General features: G+C 52.8%; 1 protein-coding gene across 4 annotated transcripts in view; it reads right to left on the bottom strand.

Annotated features, from left to right (window-relative positions):
• The window catches only part of Mmd2 (monocyte to macrophage differentiation associated 2), a 50,912-nt gene that overhangs the window by 20,280 nt on the left and 10,581 nt on the right, over positions 1 to 20,051 (bottom strand). For 3 of the 4 annotated variants that reach the window (XR_013426814.1, XM_078023666.1, XM_040278624.2), the window contains exons 2-3: positions 3,066 to 3,147; positions 668 to 828 (exon numbers count right to left, since the gene is read on the bottom strand). Coding sequence is in view for 3 of the 4 variants with exons in the window: in XM_078023666.1 (XP_077879792.1) it covers positions 668 to 828; positions 3,066 to 3,147 (243 nt within the window). In the remaining variant the exon portion in view is untranslated. Of the gene's footprint in view, positions 1 to 667; positions 829 to 922; positions 2,050 to 3,065; positions 3,148 to 20,051 lie in introns of those variants that run through there. The other variant, XM_078023667.1, reaches the window with a different exon arrangement.

The following is a 20,051-nucleotide window of genomic DNA, read 5'->3' as shown; positions in this document are numbered from 1 at the left end:
ACCTGTGGACAGAAACACACAGCAGGAAGCCGAGGCAGAGGAAGATGGAGGCTGAGTTAGGAGTGCTGTGGCCACACTCTGAGGAGCTCCTGGAGCCTCCAGAAGCTGGTGGGGACAGGAGGGAGCCTCCCCTGGGGCCTTGGGAGGAGGCCCTGCCCACACCTTGAACTCAGACTCTGGCCTCCAGGACTGTGAGGAAATAGATTTAAGGTGCTTAAGCCTCTGGGTCTAGGGTCATTTGTCACAGCAGCAACAGGACACTCAACCTGTGGGGCTCAAGAAGGACCTGAGAAGGAGGGGAAGGATGGGGACAGGAAGGGAGGGACAAGCTTCATCGGGAACTGGCATCCTGGACAAAGCTCTGCTCAGACAGGAGCAGCTGTGTGACCTTGAGCAAGGCCCTGTGCTGAGCCACGATGTCACGCTCTGAGCGGGAGGCACATGTGGGGGGCTCCTGTGAGTGAGGGGTCTGTCCAGGTGGGATCAACCCAGCTGCCCAAGGCAAAGCTTGTCCCCCGCCCCAAGTCAGCCTAGGGGTCACCCCACCCTCAGTCACTCCGGGCCTGGTTAAGCAGGTCCCTGGCAAATTCAGTTCCCTGCCCCGTCTCTTGGGCTGAGGCCACCCCATCCTGCTGGTGTGCCCTCCCATGGGTTGGACAGAAGCTACCTGAGGTGGCTCTTCTTCCAGGAGACAGTGTGGAATATGGTGGACACCACGAAGAGGGCGCAGAGGCCAAGGCCATAGATGGAGGCGGAAATGGTCTCCCAGCTGTCGTCGGACAGGAAGTAGAGGTTGGAGCTTCCGAGGATGCTGGGGATGATCCAGAGCTGGGGACAGGGCGGGACAGCACTGTGGGCCACTGGGACGCGCAGCCCAGGCCACCACGCTTACCCCCCCCCACTTCCTCTAGATCACACTGACCAATGTGGCGCCAACATGGTGGCCTCGGGGCATGTGATGGGTGGCCGATGGCCCTGCAGAACTGAGTCGGTTTCTTTAATTGCATGTGAATGGATTCACATTGACATTCCAGTGGCCACATGGGGCTAGCGGCCACCAAGGTGGACCACGGAGATCCAGAGCATTCCTTAGGCTCTCCAGGTGCGTAAGAACCGCCGCTCAGAGAACAGCAACTCCGCAGCCCTGGTGCCACTCGGAGCCACCACCTGAGAGCCGATGGGCCATGTGTCACACCATCACCTCCTTGGACTTCCCTGAAGGCCGAGCTCAGGTGCCCAGGTGCCACGCAGCTTGCAAAGGGTTTAAATAGCAGATGATGCATTACGATCGGCCGTAGAGGACGGAACCGCAAAGCCCTTTGCCTTTACAAATGCATCATCTGCCCCTTGGGTCCTTGAACTTGACCTCCAAGCCCTTCCTTCCTGCTCTGCCCAGATTACATGCTCTGACCTTACTGTCAGCCACTCCAGGGTGACAGTTTTCCTGCCTCAGAGCCTTTGCACATGCTGTTCCCTCCCCTCCTCGGGTGGCTGGCTTCTTGTCAGGTGAGACAGGAACCGGGACAAAGGGGTCAGAGTTATAGATGTTCAAAAATCATTTTTCTTAATCTTCTATGTCACCTTAAAAAGTGAACCGCCAGCATCTCATGCTTCTGCATGAGGCTGTCATCCTCTTTGTGACCACCTCCGGGCCCTCTTCGGTACCTAGTCACTCATTCCTTCCTTCCTGTGTGCGCTGATATACCCTCAAGCGAACAAGGATTCAAAGCTCACTGCGGGCATCCTGCCCGCCCACGGGCTCCCAGGGGCTGGCTAAGAGGGTGTACAGTAAGTGCTCAGTTAACAGGGGGCCAGGTGGTGGCTCAGTGGTAGAGCATTTACCCAACATGTGTGAGGCACTGGGTTCGAGTCTCAGCACCGCATATCAATAAATGAATAAAATAAAGCCCACCAACAATTACAAATACATATAAATTTTTTTTTTTTAAATAGAGGGCTGGGACGGGTGCTGCTCCATCTCCAAAGGCTGCTGGGCACAGCCATGACTGTCTGCAGCTTCAGGGCCCAGAGCAGAACAAAACAGAGGCTCCTCCTCAGCCTCAGGCCCCACCCCCCACCCCGCTCAGCACCCCCCCCCGCCCCCGCCCCATAGGCACTTGCATTTGCCAGGAGGATACATAGTGGCTCCAGGGACCCTCAAGCCACCCTTGAGAATGACTCATGACACCCATTCTGCAGACGAGGAAACGGAGGCTCCAGTCGCTCAATGACGGAGCTGGGGTTCAGAGACAGGTCTCCCCTCGCTGGAGGTTTGCTCTTGGGACTTGGGGCAAGTCCTCTGGCCCCAGCCTGTTTCCTCCTCTGTAAAACCGAGAGCTCCTGTTCTAAGGGGGTTGACTAAGAGCAGCACGCGCAGGATGGGGCATCCGTGTGGCGCCGGGCACTCACCATCTCAGTGCCAGCCAGACGAACCCCTCAGTCTGGGGCTAAGAGGTGGGAGCGGGGGCCCAAGAGAAGTGGGCGGGGCCAAGGTGAGTGGGCGGGCCAAGAGAATTGGGTGGGGCCAAGGTGAGTGGGCGGGGACAAGTGGGGAGGGACTAAGGTGAGTGGGCGGGGACAAGTGGAGGGCGGGGCTGGATGAGTGGGAGGGACCATGGGTGGGTGGGACCAATGAGTGGGCGGGCTTAAATGAGTGGGCGGAGCCAAGAGGCGGGGGCAGGGCTGAGAAGCAATGCAATTCAGCTTGTGGGTTCACTGGCAGCCTCCTGAAACGCCAAGGAGCCACCTCAAGGGCTCAAACTACACTCAGGTCAGGACAAGGGCAGTCTGGCACCTCCAGGGAACCAGGAACAGCTTGCAGAATGGCCGAGCGATGGGCACTGCAGGGCAGCAGGGCATACCACTCAGGGCTCCCCAGCAGCCGGGCAGCCGAGAGGGACTTGGGGGGAGCATCTCGACAAGGCCACAGAAGACGAGGAGGGCTCCGGAGGCGGAGGTGGCAGGTGTTCCCGGCAGTGGGAACGGCATGTGCAAAGTCACGCTGTCTCCCCGGCCCCACCCAGCAGGGTCCCCCTCGCAGCCCTCGGCCCCCAGGGCAGACTCACAGCGTGGGTGGCACAGTTGGCGGCATGTTCGTACTCCGTGGGCTGGTACCGCTTGTGGGCGGGGACCCGGTGGTTCATGAACCTGGAACAGAGGCAGAATTCCAGGGAGCTCAGCTGGGGAGCCAGGGGCCCTGACGACCTCCCCCCAGGGGAGGGGACAGGCGCCTCTCCTCCCTCAGGTTCAGATGGGGCCGCGTCCCAGAAAAACCCCTGGGAAGTCAAACGTGCAGTTATAGCCCGACTCGCCCATCATGAGGGAAACCCCAAGCTGAACCAGCGTTAGTCAGGGGCTGTCAGCTGCAGGATGCCATATTCCATTGCCCTCCCTCCCCCGGGGATTGAACCCAGGGGGGTGCTTAGCCACAGCTCTGGGTTTGCTCCCAAGCCGCTGGGATTACAGGTGTGCACCACTGCATCTGGCTTCTAATTTTTTAAAGTATAACTCACACACAGTTTGGCTCCCCAGGGGTAGAGCTCCATGAATCTTTACATACACACACCCACATAACACCACCCGGGACACAGCCAAATCCCCTTCTGCCCCTCCCCAGTGTGCACCTTTCCTCAAAGAAATCACCTTTTGACATTTGACTGATTATAGATCAGTTTTCCTGCTCTTGAACTTGGTATTAATGGATATATATTGCACACACTCTTTTATTTCTGGCTTATTTTGTTCCAATGATTTTTGTGATATCCATCCATGTTATTAGATACAGCAATTGTTTTTTCGTGGCTGCATAGTATTCCACTGGGTAAATATACCACACGTGATTTATTCAAACTGTTGCAGGTGGACATTTAGTTTAGGACAACAAGGGATAATTCTGTTCATGAACACTTTTGTGCACATCTTTGGGTGAACATGTGTATTTGTTTTTGCTGAGTTAGGATCTACCTGCAGAATTACCAGGTGACTTCATTTTAAAAATAAACATTCATGATGTTTTGGTGATTGGAAACTTTAAAGTGTCACCACCTCTGGTCCTCACGGGAGCACCACGTGGAATTATTATTGGGTTTATGGGTGGGGAGACTGCCGTGCAAAGAGGTGAGAAAGCGAGGTCCGTCAGCAGGTGACTTGGGACTCCACCTGTCCTAGCTGACTTCCAAACCTGGCTTCACCATGACATGGCTGTGTGGGGCACTGGGTCAGCCTGGGATGTCACACAAGTGAGAGCTGGTGGTACCTGGCTCTCAGCACAGGGGACAGGAGCAGCGTGTGAGCAGCATTCAGTTCCTGGAGTGCATGGGCTCAGATCAGGTAAGTAACCAGTTCACCTTGAACTTCACCAGCATCATCTACCAGAGGGATCAGCCACCACTCAGCGCACCAAAACACTCTCCCCCAAGATCTCCATTATGACTATGTAAACACACACACACACACACACACACACACACACACACACGACAGAAATGAGTGTGTTGAGAGCCACAGCCAAGTCGGAATGGCCCCTGGCATTCTGCCAGAAGTAATGGTTGAGAGGTGAGCCATTAAGATGATGCTGGATTAATTCAATTGTTCATTAGACCTTTACTGTCCGGTAATAGGATGGCTCTTGCTGTGTCAGGCACCCGGCTACTTTGGAGTTCCCGTTGAGTTCTCTGAGTTCTCGCGGGTTCCGAGAGTGAGTGCGCAGGCAGCCGGGGGAGGGAGTTCCAGTTGGTGGGTGGCGGTGGCGTTCGGGAGAGAGTTCCCGGGGAGCGTGTGTGGAGTGTGCTGGTGGAGTTCAGAAATAAAGTTTGTTCCTGCTTGAGTGGCTCGTGATTTGTGCCCAGCCAGACTGCAGCATGAGTGTATGGTTCAGAGCCCAGGGCTCCAAGCAACTTGGTTCAATGAGCATTTATTGAACACCTGCTGTATGCTGGTATCATGTAGTCCAGTTTATGGGGGCATGTATTGAGCACTTTCCATCTGCTGGAACCATGAAGTAAAATCCCTGGAGCACTTGTTGAGTGCCTTCGGTGTGCCAGCTTTATGTTAACATAGTTCATGGGACATTCATAGAGCCCTTTCTGTATGCTGGCTGTGCATATACTAGTGTGGCTAGGGCAGGAGCAAAGGCTGGAGGAGGCTCTGCCAGGCACTGACACTAACCTCCCCTGGGGTCCCCAGGGTCCGGTTTCCCTATGCTGGTCCCCTGGCACCTGGATCAGGTCAGGGGTCCAAGTCAGCTCCCCCACCCTTCCTGTTCTGATCACTGACCTGCCTGCATCAGGCCCTGGCTCCACGGTCATGTGACTCCATGGTCAGCATCAGGCCGAGCCCATCAGACCCAAGAAAGCTAAGACCCCAGTCACTGGTCCCAAGGCTTCTGGGCTGAGCCTGCCCAACCCAGTGCTCCACATCCCTGCTCTGAGCACTTTGGCAGGAGGAGACTGAAAACGCGGCCTAGGATCTCAGAGGGAACAGCAGGAACCCTGCAGAGGGGAGCCCAAAAGGAGAGCCTCCCTGCAGATCTAGAACAGAAGGCTCAGCAGCCACCCTCTGCCCAGGTGGCCCAGGACGTCAGCAGCAGCCAAGACCAGCTTCTCAACAAAAACCATGCTGTGGGGCGAACCCAGGGAGAGACAGCCACGAGGTCCCATGGGCAGTGACAGGAGTGAGCCTTCTGCAAACCCAGGAGCATCCTGGGTGCCAGCCGCCACCAGAGCCAGACCTCCAGCCTGCTCATGCCGTGATCCTGGATTTCTGTCCCTGGAACCAAGTGCATGCTCCTCTGTCACTGCAGCTGGAAGACACTGTCCCAGGTACACGCTGTGGGCATGGCGATGGGCTCTGCCCAAAAGCCCCCAAGGAGATGGTGCCAATTGCCAATCTATACCGCCGCCACCGGGCCGGGGACCGCAGCAGCCAACTGCGAAGGGACCACAGGTGGGCGCTGCGTCTGTACCTGCTCCAGGTGTGGCCTGGCCACCTCTCCTCCCCTGCACTCAAACAAACACCCTGAGCCACCCACAGCGCCAGCCACCAGGGTTCAAGGGTGATGTCATGGTTGCCGTGGTGACCTGGGACAAGCCGTTATTTATTTGTTTCTGGGCTCCACAAAACTCCCCTTGTCTGTTACTTACGCTGCAGCTATTGAAGGCCAGCGAGGGAGGGGATGAGAGGCCAGGAGACGGGGGCCAGGCCGGGCAAGCGCCCAAAAAACAGTTCCCACCACCCTAAAGACCCGGGGACGTTGCCTTTAACCCCTTGGGGACCAGTTTCTTCATAAGTCCCACTTTAAGACGATAGAGATTTTATTTTTTAAGTTTACATGATAGTTTGCATCCATAAGGTTTTATTTTTCTGCTATAGTTTTATGAGTTTGGATCACAGAAACATCACCATTGTTGAGATAAATAACAGCCCCTTCAGATCCCCACGTCCCAGGTCCTTGGTCCCCAACACCTCTCCAGCCTCAGCCCCAGCGATGGCTGTTCCATCTCTTTCTAATTTTTACCTTTTCCAGAATGTCACATAAACAGAGTCATCCCACAGCTGTAGAGCCTTTAAAAATGTTTGAAGAGATCTTATGATATCAAGTCAAAGTGCATTTTCCATTTTTATTTATTAATTTATTTTGGTACCAGGGATTAAACCCAGGGGTGCTTAACCACTGAGCCACATCCCCAGCCCTTTTTTGTATTTTATTTAGAGACAGGGTCTCGCTAATTTGTTTAGGGCCTCATTAAGTTGCTGAGGCTGGCTTTGAACTCACAATCCTCCTGCTTCAGCCTCCTGAGCCACTGGGATTATAGGAAAGCATCACTGTACATTTTTAAGTGAAAAGAAACTGTGTTTTGGATGCCAAACAGGACTTGCTTATTTTCTACTAACATGAATCTAAGACAGACTTATTTACACTAAAGGCAAACGGAGTCTCCTGAAGAGAACCTCACCTTTCTGAGCAATTGCTCCATATCTTCCATTCTGTTTCCACATACAGGCCTCTGAGCCTGGCTTCTCTCATTTAGCATTTGGGAATCATCCTCAATGTTGTATGTGCCTTCATTTTATTTACTTTTATCTCATTTAATTATTTTATTTTATGGGTGCCGGGGATTGAGTCCCTGGCCATATTATGTACACATTTCACCTCTGGCCTACACCCACAACCCTCCTTCCTTTGCAGGACTGAGCAGTATTCCATTGTATGGATGTGCCAGAATTTATTCATCCCCAAAGGGACAAGGGGACTCATTTTTTTTTTTGGTACCAGGAATTGAACTCAGGGGCACTCAACCACTGAGCCCCAGCCCCAGCCCTATTTTGCATTTTATTAGAGACAGGGTCTCACTGAGTTGCTTAGTGCTTTACTTTTGCTGAGTCTGGCTTTGAAATCGAGATCTTCCTGCCTCAGCCTCCCAAGTGACTGGGATCACAGGTGTGCGCCACCTTCAACAGCTTCATTTTGAACAGATGAAATCATAATTGAGATGTTTCAGAACAGAGTTGGCCAAGAGGCAACCTCAAGACTCCAGAAAGTTTCTCTTGAAAGAGGCCAATACTTCTAGCAGCATGTTGCTGGTTAAACCAAAGAAGGAAACTGGGTTTTTTTCCTCCCTCCTCTCTGGAGAACAGAATCCCCATTCTGTGGCCAACCTTTGTAGCTTTGATGACCATGTGGCCACAACCACTTGGAGGGCTCCCAAACTGAGCCAGGATCCAGACCCGAAGCTGGCAGGAGTTGAGCACACTATGCTGAATCCTGAACTGGAGGGGCCAGGGCTTTGGAGCGAGGCACAGTGAGGAGGAAGCCCTCTGCATTGGTCACTTAGCTGCTGTGCCAGCTAGTGGAAATTACTTAACATCTCTGGGCTGCTGATTCCTGGTGACTGAAAGGAGATAAAATACTCTCTAGCCTGCAGGACCCACAGGAGAATATGGCTCAAGACTCACATGGGACCAGACATGGCAGGGGCCCAAACAAATTCTCCTTTTCCCTCCTCCCAGAGAGTTCCCCCAAGAGCCCAGCACCTTTTTCTTACTGAAGCCTAAGGCACCCAGGTACTTCACATTGGTTGGCAGGGGGTCTCACTTACGTCCACAGCACGGGTATAAAGCACACAGTACCAATATGAAGGGAGGTTGGAAAAGGTTAGGCCACTGGTACTCAATCTTGGTTGCCCTGTAAGAGTCACTTGGATGCCAAGTACAGTCCCAGCTACTCAGGAGGCCGAGGCAGGAGGATCGCTCTAGCCCAGGAGTTCAAGACCAGCCTGGACAACATAGCGAGACCAGTTTATATGTATCACCTAGGAAATGGCTGGGTGGAGAAACAAAATGTGGTCTACCCATACGGTGGAATATTACTGGGTCATAGAAAAGGATGAGGTACTGAGAGATGCTGCAGCTCCGATGAACCTCAAAAACAAGACACTAAGTGAAAGAAGCCAGACACAAAAGATCATATATTATATAATTTCATTTATATGAAATACCCGGAATCAGCAGGCATGCACCGCTGCACCTGGCCAAGAATCTTTGTGTTAGCCAGGTGCAGTAGTGCACACCTGTAATCTCAGTGGCTCAGGAGGCTGAAGCAGGAGGATCCCAAGTTTTGAGGCCAGCCTCAGCAACTCAGCAAGGCCCTGAGCAACTTAGTGAGACCCCTGTCTCAAAATAAAAATATAAAAAGGGCTGGGGATGTGGCTCAGTGGTAAAGCACCCCTGGGTTCAATCTCGGTATCCTGCCCCCCCAAAAGAATTCTCTTAAGGGCCCTGGGGGAAGTTGGTGGGAGACGGCTTGTTAGATCACAGTATTGACTCTGATGTGGAAGATTCTGGGAGCAGTGTGTTGAGCTTCTGTAGGAGAATGTATGCTGATGGGTTTAGGGAGGAAATGTCAAGGCATCTGCAGAGAAGAGCCACAAACAGGGCAAGACGTTGTGAAATGTCAGCAGCTGGTGAATCTAAGTCGATGGCGCTTGGATATTCATTGAATTTCTCTTGCCGTTCTCCCTTAAGCAGAGGAAATTCGAGGCTACACGAGACACCCCCAGCAGGTTGGGCAATCGGACCAGAGTGAATGTAGCCACCCGACTCCGTCACTAGGCCAGATCTTAAGATTCCCAATGCCCAGGTCCCAGCCCAGTCGAACAGGATGGCTGGGGTGAGGCTGGTATGTTTCACAACTTCCAGGTGATTTCAAGGCACAGCCAAGGTCAAGAGCCCCGGGACTGGAGGGAGAGCCCTGCAGAGGGGGACCACATGGCAAGGGACTCATGATTCCCAAGGCCACCATGCCAGCGCCTGGCCCAGCAGAGGTGGCAAGCAGGCTCCTGCCCACAAGCCAGCTCTCCTGGATGTCACCAGAGGTCCTGAGTCTAGCAGCTGGAATGAAAGCTGTGGGGAATTAGCAACGTCCGCACTGACCCAAGGCAGGCCAGGCACAGCCGCCCCGGCTCAGCCCTAGCAGCTGACACCACCTTCACTTTATCTGGGGACTCAGAGAAGGGATCTTGAGACTCCAGATTCACCTTCTCTAATGCATCCACTGGTCCTTTCCACACCATCTGTGCTGCTGATGGGAGAGTCCGCATCAGCCCTTCACACTATAGTATAATACAGCTGGCCATCACTCCCAGAAGGAAGATGGTTAGGGGCCCTGAGGCCAAGGAAGGGAAGAGGCAGAGCCCTTTTTCCGGCTTCTACATCACAGCTGTGAACGATCCCTGCTCTCTCTGAACCTGGTAGGCCATGCCGTTGTTTGGATGTGAGGTGTCCCCAAAGCTCCTGTGTTCATGCAGAATATTCAGGGGTGAGATGATCACGTTATGAGAGCTGTAACCTAATTGGTCCATCCTACTTTGAATGGACTGGCGGGATGATAGGTGGGGCGTGGCTGGAGGAGGTGCGTCACCTGGGGTGTGTCCAGGAAGGGTCCATCTTTCCTGTGACCCCCTCCACCCCTTCCCTCTGCTTCCCAGCTGGCCACCATGAGATGAGAGGCTTCCCCCCATCACACCCTTCTGCCCTGATGTTCTGCCTCACCTCTGCACAGAGCAATGGCCTCAACCACAGACTAAATCTCTGAAACCTTGAGCCCAAATAAACTTTTCCTCCCCTAAGCTGTCCATATCTAGTATCTTGTGTCACAGTGACACAAAGCTGACTAACATAGTGCCTTCACCTTAGAAAGTCTTCATCAAATGCAGTGTGAGCTCAGGAGGCGGAGGCAGGAGGATCGAGAGTTCAAAGCCGGCTTCAGCAAAAGCCAGGCATAAGCAACTCAGTGGGACCCTGACTCTAAATAAAATACAAAATAGGGCTGGGATGTGGCTCAGTGGTGGAGTGCCCCTGAGTTCAATCCCCGGTACCCCCAAACCCCCCACAAGAAAAATGCAGAAATGCCAGATGTGTTTAAAGGCCCAGTGTTCTGCAGAGAATTGCTTCTTTCCTTTCCCATCCTTGGCCCTGCGATTACCCTCACCCTAGGAAAGCTGTCTTGTGGCCCACAACTGTCATGCCTCTGGGCCTTCGACACATCATTTCCTAGGCTTGATAGTCCCTTTCACTCTTTTCTAGTTGGAGAACTCCTATTTGTCCTTCAGAGCCCAGGTCAAAAGGCCCCTAATCTGAAAAGTGTTTCTTGACTCCCACTCTCACACCCTGTCCTTGTCAACTGCCTTCTCCTATCTCCTAGGCCAAGGCACAAGCTGTTTCCTGCCTGGGATTGCCCTTCCTCTCTCTGGAGAACTCATAGAGAGACCCCACAGCTTCCCATGTGACCTCACAGCACCTGTGATGCAGCCTTGGGTCTGTGTGTTTCTGGGTCTGCATGGGCCCCTCGGTTGCAAACCTGGTCCTGATTCATCTTTATCTTCCCAGTACCAACCAGGGCCAGGTGAGCAACAGGTAACTCCTGGTAAATAAACAAACAATCCATCATCTCAGAGAGTTTATTAAATCCTTCGCAGATGGGAGATAATGAGTTAGGAACAGTCCCAGTTAGGAATAGACTCTTCAGGGCTGTGAGGCATGGTGGTGCACACCTGTAACCCCAGCAGTTCTGGAGGCTGTTGCAGGAGGATCGCAAGTTCAAAGCCAGCCTCAGCAACTTAGTGAGGCTCTGTCTCAAAATTGAAAAAATATTTAAAAAAGGGCTGGGATTGTGGCTCAGTGGTTAAATGTCCCCTGAGTTCAATCCCTGGTACCCGCCTCCCCCAAAAAGAATCTTTTGGGGTACCAACTGAGACAGTTTCATCTAAGCAGGTCCACAGAGTCACACAATCTTTATGGGCCAAGGTTAATTTGCCAACCTGGAAAAAAAAGAAGATACAAAGGGAGGCAAACTGGACCTTATCTGAGCTGTAGGGAGGTGAGAGGGGAGGAGCAGTGATAAATACCATTTCCTTAATACTCCTGTGTTACTGGCCAGTTACAATGTTCATTTGCTACTTTAACATTCTTTTTCTTTCCTAGTCTTTTTGCAACATTGGGATCCACAGGGCCTTCCCCAGTTCTAGGCACTGAGCTCCATCCCCAGCCCTTAAGTGATTGTTTTAAAAATCTAATGGAACAGAAATATTTTAGCACTGGGTTCAATTCATAGCGGAGGAGGAGGAGGAGGAAGAGGAGGGTGGTGAAACAAAACAGAAATGTCTTAAGTATTGAAATCTAGGTTTGAAATCAACATTCAAGACCAGAGGTTCTCTTCTGCATCAGAATTGAGAAGGGAAGGTGCTGGCCAGAGAGACCTGGCAACTACCCAGATACCTGTCACAGGAGAATGGGAATAAAGGGGAACAGCCACACCAAGGCATACTAGATGCATCCAGAACAAATCTCTGCACCCAGAGACCCGCATGCAGCCCAGGGCGAATGCATGCCCACTTTGGTCCTATTTGTATCGCTTTCAAAAGCAACATGAGTCTGATGATTAAAAACCAGAAGAGGGTGCTCCCTCCCTGGGCAGGGATGATGGGGATGAGGGGCAGGAAGAGTTTCAGGGCCTGGGTGCTGGGCTCAGCCCGCTCCAGCTCCCTCCTCTGCAGTCTGGCAAGAGCCAGGCCCAACCTCAGAGCCCAGTTTCTGCAATTCCTCCTTCTGCTGGCCTGTCCCTGGTGGGGGTCTGCACCCCCCATAAAGGAGGCCCAGAGAGAAGGGCAAGCTGCTAAGGATGCCCCTTCCCAGCTGGGCTGGTGCCTGTCGGCAGCGACCCTGAATTCTTTGGACAATGCACTAAAGAGGTTTGCCCAGGCTCCTAGACAAAGGGGCATCTGTCTGTCTGTCCCACAGAGGCCAAGAACAGCCCAGGGCCAAGCGCCCCTGGGAAGCCTCCCCCCACCTCTCCAGCAGGGCCCCCCCCCCCCCCCCCCCGTTGCTTCTTTGTGTCCATTCATGAATTCAAGGCTCCTCCTGAAAGGCCCAAGCATCCTGGCTCAGTCTTTGGGAAAGAGCCCTTGGGCTGGTGCCACGTGGGGAATGGCCAAGAGATCAAACCCTGGGGGAGGGGGGCGGGAGCAGGGGGTGGGGGGCAGGGAACAGGAAGGGGAAACTGAGCAAGAGGTTTAAGATGGTTGAGGGGAACATGTGCCAGGTCAAGGGACTCTGGCATTCTCAGCAGGACAGAGCGCAGGGCCAGACCAGCCAGAGACAGAGGTACCATCCATGTGAAGGGCCCCATACCTGATGGCACTGACCAGCCAAGCCTGGGACCAGCCCTCAGCTCTGCCACGGGCTCTGTAACTCTCTGAGAAATCTCCTCCTCTCTGCAAGCATGCAGGTGCCTCCATAACGAAAAGCGAGTCCCGCGGTGGCGCACACCTGTAATCCCAGCGGCTCGGGAGGCTGAGGCAGGAGGATCACGAGTTCAAAGCTAGACTAGGCGCTAAGCAATTTAGCCAGACCCTGTCACTAAATAAAACATAAAAGAGGGTTGGGGATGTGGCTCATGGTTAAGCATCCTGGGTTCAATCCTTGGTACCAAAAAAAAAAAAAAAGGGGGGGGGGAGGAGGGGGGAGTCCCATGCCCAGCCTCCCTGCCTCCGGGAAGATGATGGGCGAGGAGCCATGAAATGCAGGCGGCTCAGAGTGGGGCTAGGATGAGGGCTCACCCCACAGAAACCGGGCCTCTTCCACTCCCCTGTCTCTCCCTAGGTGTTGGGGACCACGGACACCCGCCCTGGCCAGGGAGCCCTGCTCACACCTGACCTGGAGTTCTCATCCACCAATCACGGCCCAGCTAGTCCGATGACGTCACCAGCAGCCAATCCCTGGCGGGCCGGCCCCAGATGGGCGGTGCCGTGGTTGCTCCTAGTTGTAGGTTGGTGGGTCTGTGGTGGGGTTGGATCGCACGGCCAGCGCCCCACCGCTGGACGGCCCCCACCCAGTCCTAGTGTCACTTTTAAAGTCCATGAATCTTCAGCCAAAAGGATACTTTGTAAATCCACCTGTGGGAGGGATTTCTAATGCCCTATGATTTCTGTCCCGTCTCGGACTCCACGCCGCCCAGGATGACCCCTCAGAAATCTAGGACCCCACTTCAGGAGGCCTGCCTGGCCCAACTCCTTCCTCCCTCTCCACAGAGAGACCGAGGCCCTACACTGTCCCCTGACGCCCCGTCAGTGCCACCACCGCAAGAGGCAAAGGGCGGTGGGGGGATTGGGTGGCGCTGCACTCTGGGCTTGAGGAAAGCTCTGGATGAGGAGCCTGACCGCCAACACTACTAGCCCTGCAGTCCAGTCCTGGCTGTGTGACCCAGGGAACAGCACTTAGCCTCTCTGAGCTTGAGATCCTCCTGGAAACTTCACAAGCTACCTGTGAGAGTGAGCCAAAAAGAGAGTGGCTTGAAGACAGGTCCGTGTCTTCAGTCTTATCTCCTGGTGCTCACCAAGCTCCAGGCACTTTATACTAGTTCTCTGATTTTCTCCCCCCACTCTCCTTTAAGGACAAATGACAGCAGTCATTTTCAATGGGGTATGTGACAGAGTCTGGGCACCACTGTAGGAGGGCAGACACTGAGTTGAGAGCTGGACATGGCAGGAGGGGTTGCTTCTGCCGTAGAGACCATGGGCCCTGGGGCTGCCTAGTGGCTTCTGGGCTGTTCCCTGGGCAGGGCCCAGGAGGAACTGTGGGCCATAATGGGGGGTGGGGAGAGCAGCATCCAGTGTCTGAAGTCAGGGCCAGTGTATGGGTCATCCACATAGGTCCTGCATGACTCTGCTCTTGCCCACCCCTTTGCCCCATGACAATGTCACCATTGTCCACCATCTTACCAGCCCATGGTAGAGTGGGGAGGTGGGCCTGACACTGAGGCTGCATCTGAGAGCCAAGACTAGCACACCTTAGAGAGACCCAGGAGGACGAGTCTTGCCAGGGTCACTCAGGGAGCCACCAGTGGGGCGGAGTCACCAGACTCCCAGCCCCTCACTCTGGGTCACTTGTCCTCCTGCAGAGAGGTGCCAGGGTCCACTGATCAATCCAGCACCCACAGAGGCCCACTGTGTGCCGTGTGGACGAGCCCCTCATCTCTACAGTCCCCTCTTCCCAGGGACACTCAGGGAAGGATTGACCAGAGGACAGTAACCAGCTTGGCAGAAAGGACAACAAAGAGTCAAATGCTGAGCTCCCCAAGGGCCACATCACAGGCAGTCCCTTCACCTGTCCCCAGTGCCAGGACGATACAGTGCTCCCATCTGGCAGATGAGAATACCAAGGCCCACACAGGAGGGTGGAGTCCAAGTCTAACCCCCAAGTGGCGAACATGGCACCCACCATCTGGGTAGTTGTGGAGATTAAACGGGACACCTGGGAGCCTTCATTGCCGGGGTGAGGGAGAGGGGGGTGGGGGTGGGGGGCTTGCGTGCACAGCACTTCAGTGTACAAGCTCACTCAGGCTGCCCGCTGCAGGCAGGGTGGTGTCTGCTCTGCTCGCCCACCTCTCCCTGGGGCAGGCATTGGGTTGAGACCATGGCAGCTCATGAGCTCCCCTCCAAAGCCCCTGAAGCTTGCAGAGCAGGGCTTGCTGAGCCATTTTTCAGATGAGAAGGAAGATCAGCAAGGGGGCCAGCAGGGTGGACTCCAAACCAAGGGTGTCAGGATGCAGGGGATTCTGAGAGCTGCCATTCTTAGACTCTAGTCACCAAAACACATGAGTTGTGGCACTGTTGCCCACCATCACCCTGCCAACACTGCCCAGGGCACTTGGTGTTTGCTCCCCTTTTGCTGTTTCTAGAGGGGACCAGGCCGCTGCCCTCTCTGTCTTCTCCCTCATAAATCCAGTGAGCTGGGGGCAAACAGATTCTGAGATCCCTCCCCGCCAGATCTAGGTCTCTGCAGTTCTCCCTTCCCTGATACCATGAGGGAATTGCAACCCAGCGGCATTGCCTATGAGTTCAGGGAATGACCATCCTCCTCACAATGGTAGTGCCCAGGACACGCTGCTAAGATGATCCCAAACTGGATCTGCTGGGAAAAACTCTGGAGAGAATGAGCAAATCCCTTCCTCTTCTCCCAGGGGATCTTCAATCCAGAGATGGAGCATCTGGAGAGACCTCCTCCTGCTAGGACCATGGCATGCCCCGGAGCCACCCTCCACCCTGGAGAACCACAGGGCAGGCCCAGCAGCAGATCACTGGATACTCCACTTAGTGCTGCTACTCTGTCAGGGAAAGGAGAAGTAGAATGTGCTGGAGGCCTCGGACATGCATGCCGCACCACAGCCCAATCCTGCCAATGGCCAAGAGGCCGACATGCCATCCAGGGAAGATTGGCACAATGAAGATTCCAAAGCAGAAGGTTCTGGTATGTGCTGAAGCCAATATCTAGTCCCCTATGAGCAGATATGTTCCTGAGTAATTCAGCTGCCTGCTTGGAGAAACAGATTCCCCCAGAGACCCACAGAGCTCCAGGGCAAAATGTGTGTGCATATGCGCACGCGCGCGCACACACACACACATATACACACACTCTTGCATACATACATTGTGCGCACCGTCCCAGAGGCTTCACAGAGCCGAAACACTATCCACACATCTAAGAATAACCATGCTTCAAAGACAGACTAATAGATTTTTTCCTCCTCTGAGGCCTTTCTTGGAAAGAAATGATATCTTGGCTTTACCTTGAAGCCAACCACTCTGGAATACTTTGTGTGAGTGTGTATACACGTGCACACATGGAGGGGGTCCTCCTTCCCTAAGAGATGATCTTGAAAAATCACAACCCCCCCCCCCCACTGAAACAACTGATTCAGGCAATGATAACCGATGGCCACTGAGACCACAGGAGGAGAGGTTGCCTGGCAACGGGATACTCAAAGACTGCAGAGCATCACCCCAGGGTTATCTTGCAGGACTCACTGATCAATCCAGCATCACCAGAAGCAGGTTGACCAGATGTCTTGCGCTTCCCAGTAAGAAACATACTCTGTGGTCTATGAAGGTTCTTCCCATTCCTGCCAGAAACATCGATCCTGGATCTAATCAAGCTCATGGAGTGCAGCTGCACTAATATGGGAGCCACCAGTCTCATGGGCTAATGACATATAAGTTCATTAAAAATAAATTAGTTATAGTCCCAGCAACTTGGAAGGCTGAGACAGGAGGTTCATCTGAGCTCATGAGCTTTGAATTCATTCTGGGCAACAGAGCTAGATCCTGTCTCAAAACAAATAAACAAAAATATACAAAATTTAAAATGGAAGTTCCCCAGTCACACTAGCCACATGTCAAATGCTCAGGAGTAGTAGGACTTGCGGCTGGAGTCGTCAAGAGTGACAGTCGCATAGTGCACATGAGAGAAATTGTCCTTCTCCGCAAGAGATGTATGCCTAGGAAATATCATCTGGGATTTGTCATCAAACACAGAGAAAAAACAAAGAGATAGAGCAAATATGGAAAAACACCAGCAATTGTTCATTTAAGGCTGGACGTCAGGGGCGTGTTATACCCCATTCTCTATACTCCTATGAATGAAAGTTTTCACATTGAATAGTGTAGGACTTGTATAACACCCCATAACACACACACACACACACACACACACACACACACACACACAGTGCTACCAAATGCAATAGTAATTTTACAGGGAGACTGATCGGGATGGATAATTTAGAAATGTGAATACCCTGAAAGTGAGGGAGGCTGGGGAGGCGTTCTGGAGTCAGGGACGTCAACAGGTATGAATGCACCATCCCCCACCGGATCCTGGATCAGAGGAAGCTGCTGGAAGGACCGGCTGGGATGGACATCGGCAGTCAGTAGAATCTGAATATGGAGTCTGCATTAGTGTGTGGACTGCATGTTTGTGCCCCCATGAATGCATATGTCACGAGCCTGACTCTGGTGATGTTGGTTGGGGGCTTTGGGAGTGATTAGGTTGGAAGGTGGGGCCCTCGAGAATGGGACTTGTCTCCTTGTAAGAAGACACCAGAGCCAGGCAGGGTGGCACACACCTGTAATCCTAGCGGTCTGGGAGGCTGAGACTGGAGGATCGGGAGTTCAAAGCCAGCCTCAGCAATTTAGCAAGGTGCTAAGCAACTCAGTGAGACCCTGTCTTTAAATAGAATATGAAATAGGGCTGGGGACATGGCTCAGTGGTCAAGTGCCCTTGAATTCAATCCCTGGTACCAAAAGAAAAAAAGGAGGAGGAGGAGGAGGGCCGGGGGGAGAGGAGGGGGAGGGGGAGACAATGACAACAAGGACACCAGAAGCTAGATGTGATGGCACATGCCTATAATCCCAGCAACACAGTGGGCTGAGGCAGGAGGATTATGAGGTCAAACCCAGCCTCAGCAACCTACTGAGGCCTTAAGTAACTTAGCAAGACATTGTCACAGAATTTAAAAAAAAAATTTGGGGGGCGGGGTGGGGCAGGGATGTAGCTCAGTGGTTAAGTGCCTCTGGGCTCATGCCTAGTACAAAAAAAAAAAAAAACAGAAGAAGACAAACCAGAGAGCTCTCCCACTCTGCCCTCTGAAAATACAATGAAAAGTTGGCCTTCTACAACCTACAAGAGAATCTAACCATGATCCCGAGACTTGCAGCCTCCAGAACTTTTAGAGATAAACTTTTGTCATGTGTAAGCTGACTGGCCTGTGGTATTTTGTAATAGCAGCCCCAACAGGCTAAGACAATATGATAATAATATTGCATCAATATGAATATTCCCCTTTTTCTCTTTCCCTTCACAATTAATAAGTCACCTGCTAATGTTACCATTTTCAGCTAAGTTTTTAAAACCATTTTAATTGTAGTAAAATACACCTCAAATGTGCCATCTTAACCACTTTTAAGTGTCCCGTCCAGTGGCATTAAGTACATTCATATTATGCAGCCGTCACCACCATCCACTTCCAAAATGTTTTTATCTTCCCAAATTCAAATTCTGTCCCCATTTAACACTAACTCCCATTCCCCAGTCCCCAGCACCCCTGATGCCCCTTTCTGTCTCTATGGACTCTCCTCATTTGGGGAAATCACATGCTGTTCATATTTTTGTGAACAGAATATCTCATGGTTTGTCCCTGCTAAAGCATCAGATGTCATTTCTTTTTAAGGCTAAAGTTCCTGATTTTGACCTCATTTCTTTCCTTTCTTTCTTTTTTTATTTTTTTGGTACTGGAGATTGAACCCAGAGCCACATCCCCAGTCCTTTTTTATATTTTATTTTGAGTCAAGGTCTCTCTGAGTTGCTTAGGGCCTTGCTAAGTGGTTGAGGCTGGCTTTGAACTTGTGATCCTCCTGACTCAGCCTCCTGAGTCACTGGAATCATAGGCATGCGCCACCATGCCCGGCTTGACTTCATTTCATAAGAAAGTACTCTGGTCCTGAAGTACTCAAGATGGAGAAGCATGAGGTCCACCCATAACTTTTGAGCAGTCCCCAGCCCACCCCTCCTGCAATCAGGTGATGGTCTGTGTGCAGGGAGGTGAGCAAAGGGACAGGTCATGCAGCACCATCCTCTGCTCTCTAAGGAAGACTCAAGGCGATGTGCCAGGGATGCTGGGGCTTGGGACAAACTAGAAGGGTGGGCTGCGCCTGGATGAACCTGAAGGTGCGTTTCTGCAGGGCGGTGGCCGAGGAGTTTCCAGACGGATCTCACTTCCTATTCCCTCCAGCAGATTTCTCAGTTCAGCTCTTCATCTAGGAAGATCATGGTGGCTCCTGCCTGTGATTCCCAGGTTCTTAGGAGGCTGAGGCAGGAGAATTGCTTGAGTCCAGGAGTCTGAGGCCAGCCTAGGCAACACAGTGAGGCTGCAACCTGAGGTGCTAAAAGGACAGCTCCCTTGCATCAGCCCACCATTTAACTGGAACCTACTGTATGCTACTTTACATCATCCTGAAAACAGCCCTAGGAAGGCATCATGATCCTTGTTTTGTCTATCCTCCGCCTTTGCCTGGCCACCTGCCTACCAGAAGTGCTATCATGAAGTCTCCCAGGTCATCTGCCTCCCACACACACTGCGTGAGCTGCGGCAAGACAGAGGATCACCCGGGGCAGCCTTGTATCCCCAGGACCTAGGACACTGCCCACACATCACAGGCACTGCAATTCCTGACACAATGAGTGAATGGAATAAAGACTTGCATTGGGGTCACCCCATGTGTCCGGGTGAGGGCAGTAAAGGTATTCCTGCTTGTCCTCCCGAAGATCAAACATCATCAAAACAGGATCCAACCTCTCTCCCTCTCCTGCCCCATCTCCAGCTACAGACTCGAACTGAAGTGATAATTATTAACATCAGAACCACAGAATCCCCAGGGCACATCAGCGCTTGGCCGCCCTCTTGCCCTCTGGTACTCCCACTATTTGGTTAGTGAGATCTGCAAACATGATAGAGCCTCAGGGCTGCAGAGGTTCAGACCTCAGCCTAGGAGCTCTGGCAGTTGGGGCTTAGGGTAGGTCTGGGATGGGTGGAGAGAACAGCTGGATTTGATCACAACTTTTATTCAGCTGGCAAGATCACAGACCCAGGGCAGACAGACCTCAGTTTGCACTGGCTCTGCCTCTCACAGGCTGTCCAATCAACCTCACTCTGAACTGGAGCA

Source organism: Ictidomys tridecemlineatus, chromosome 10 (assembly GCF_052094955.1).
Source record: "Ictidomys tridecemlineatus isolate mIctTri1 chromosome 10, mIctTri1.hap1, whole genome shotgun sequence".
NCBI lineage: Eukaryota > Metazoa > Chordata > Mammalia > Rodentia > Sciuridae > Ictidomys > Ictidomys tridecemlineatus.
This window is presented reverse-complemented; position numbering and strand designations above follow the sequence as displayed.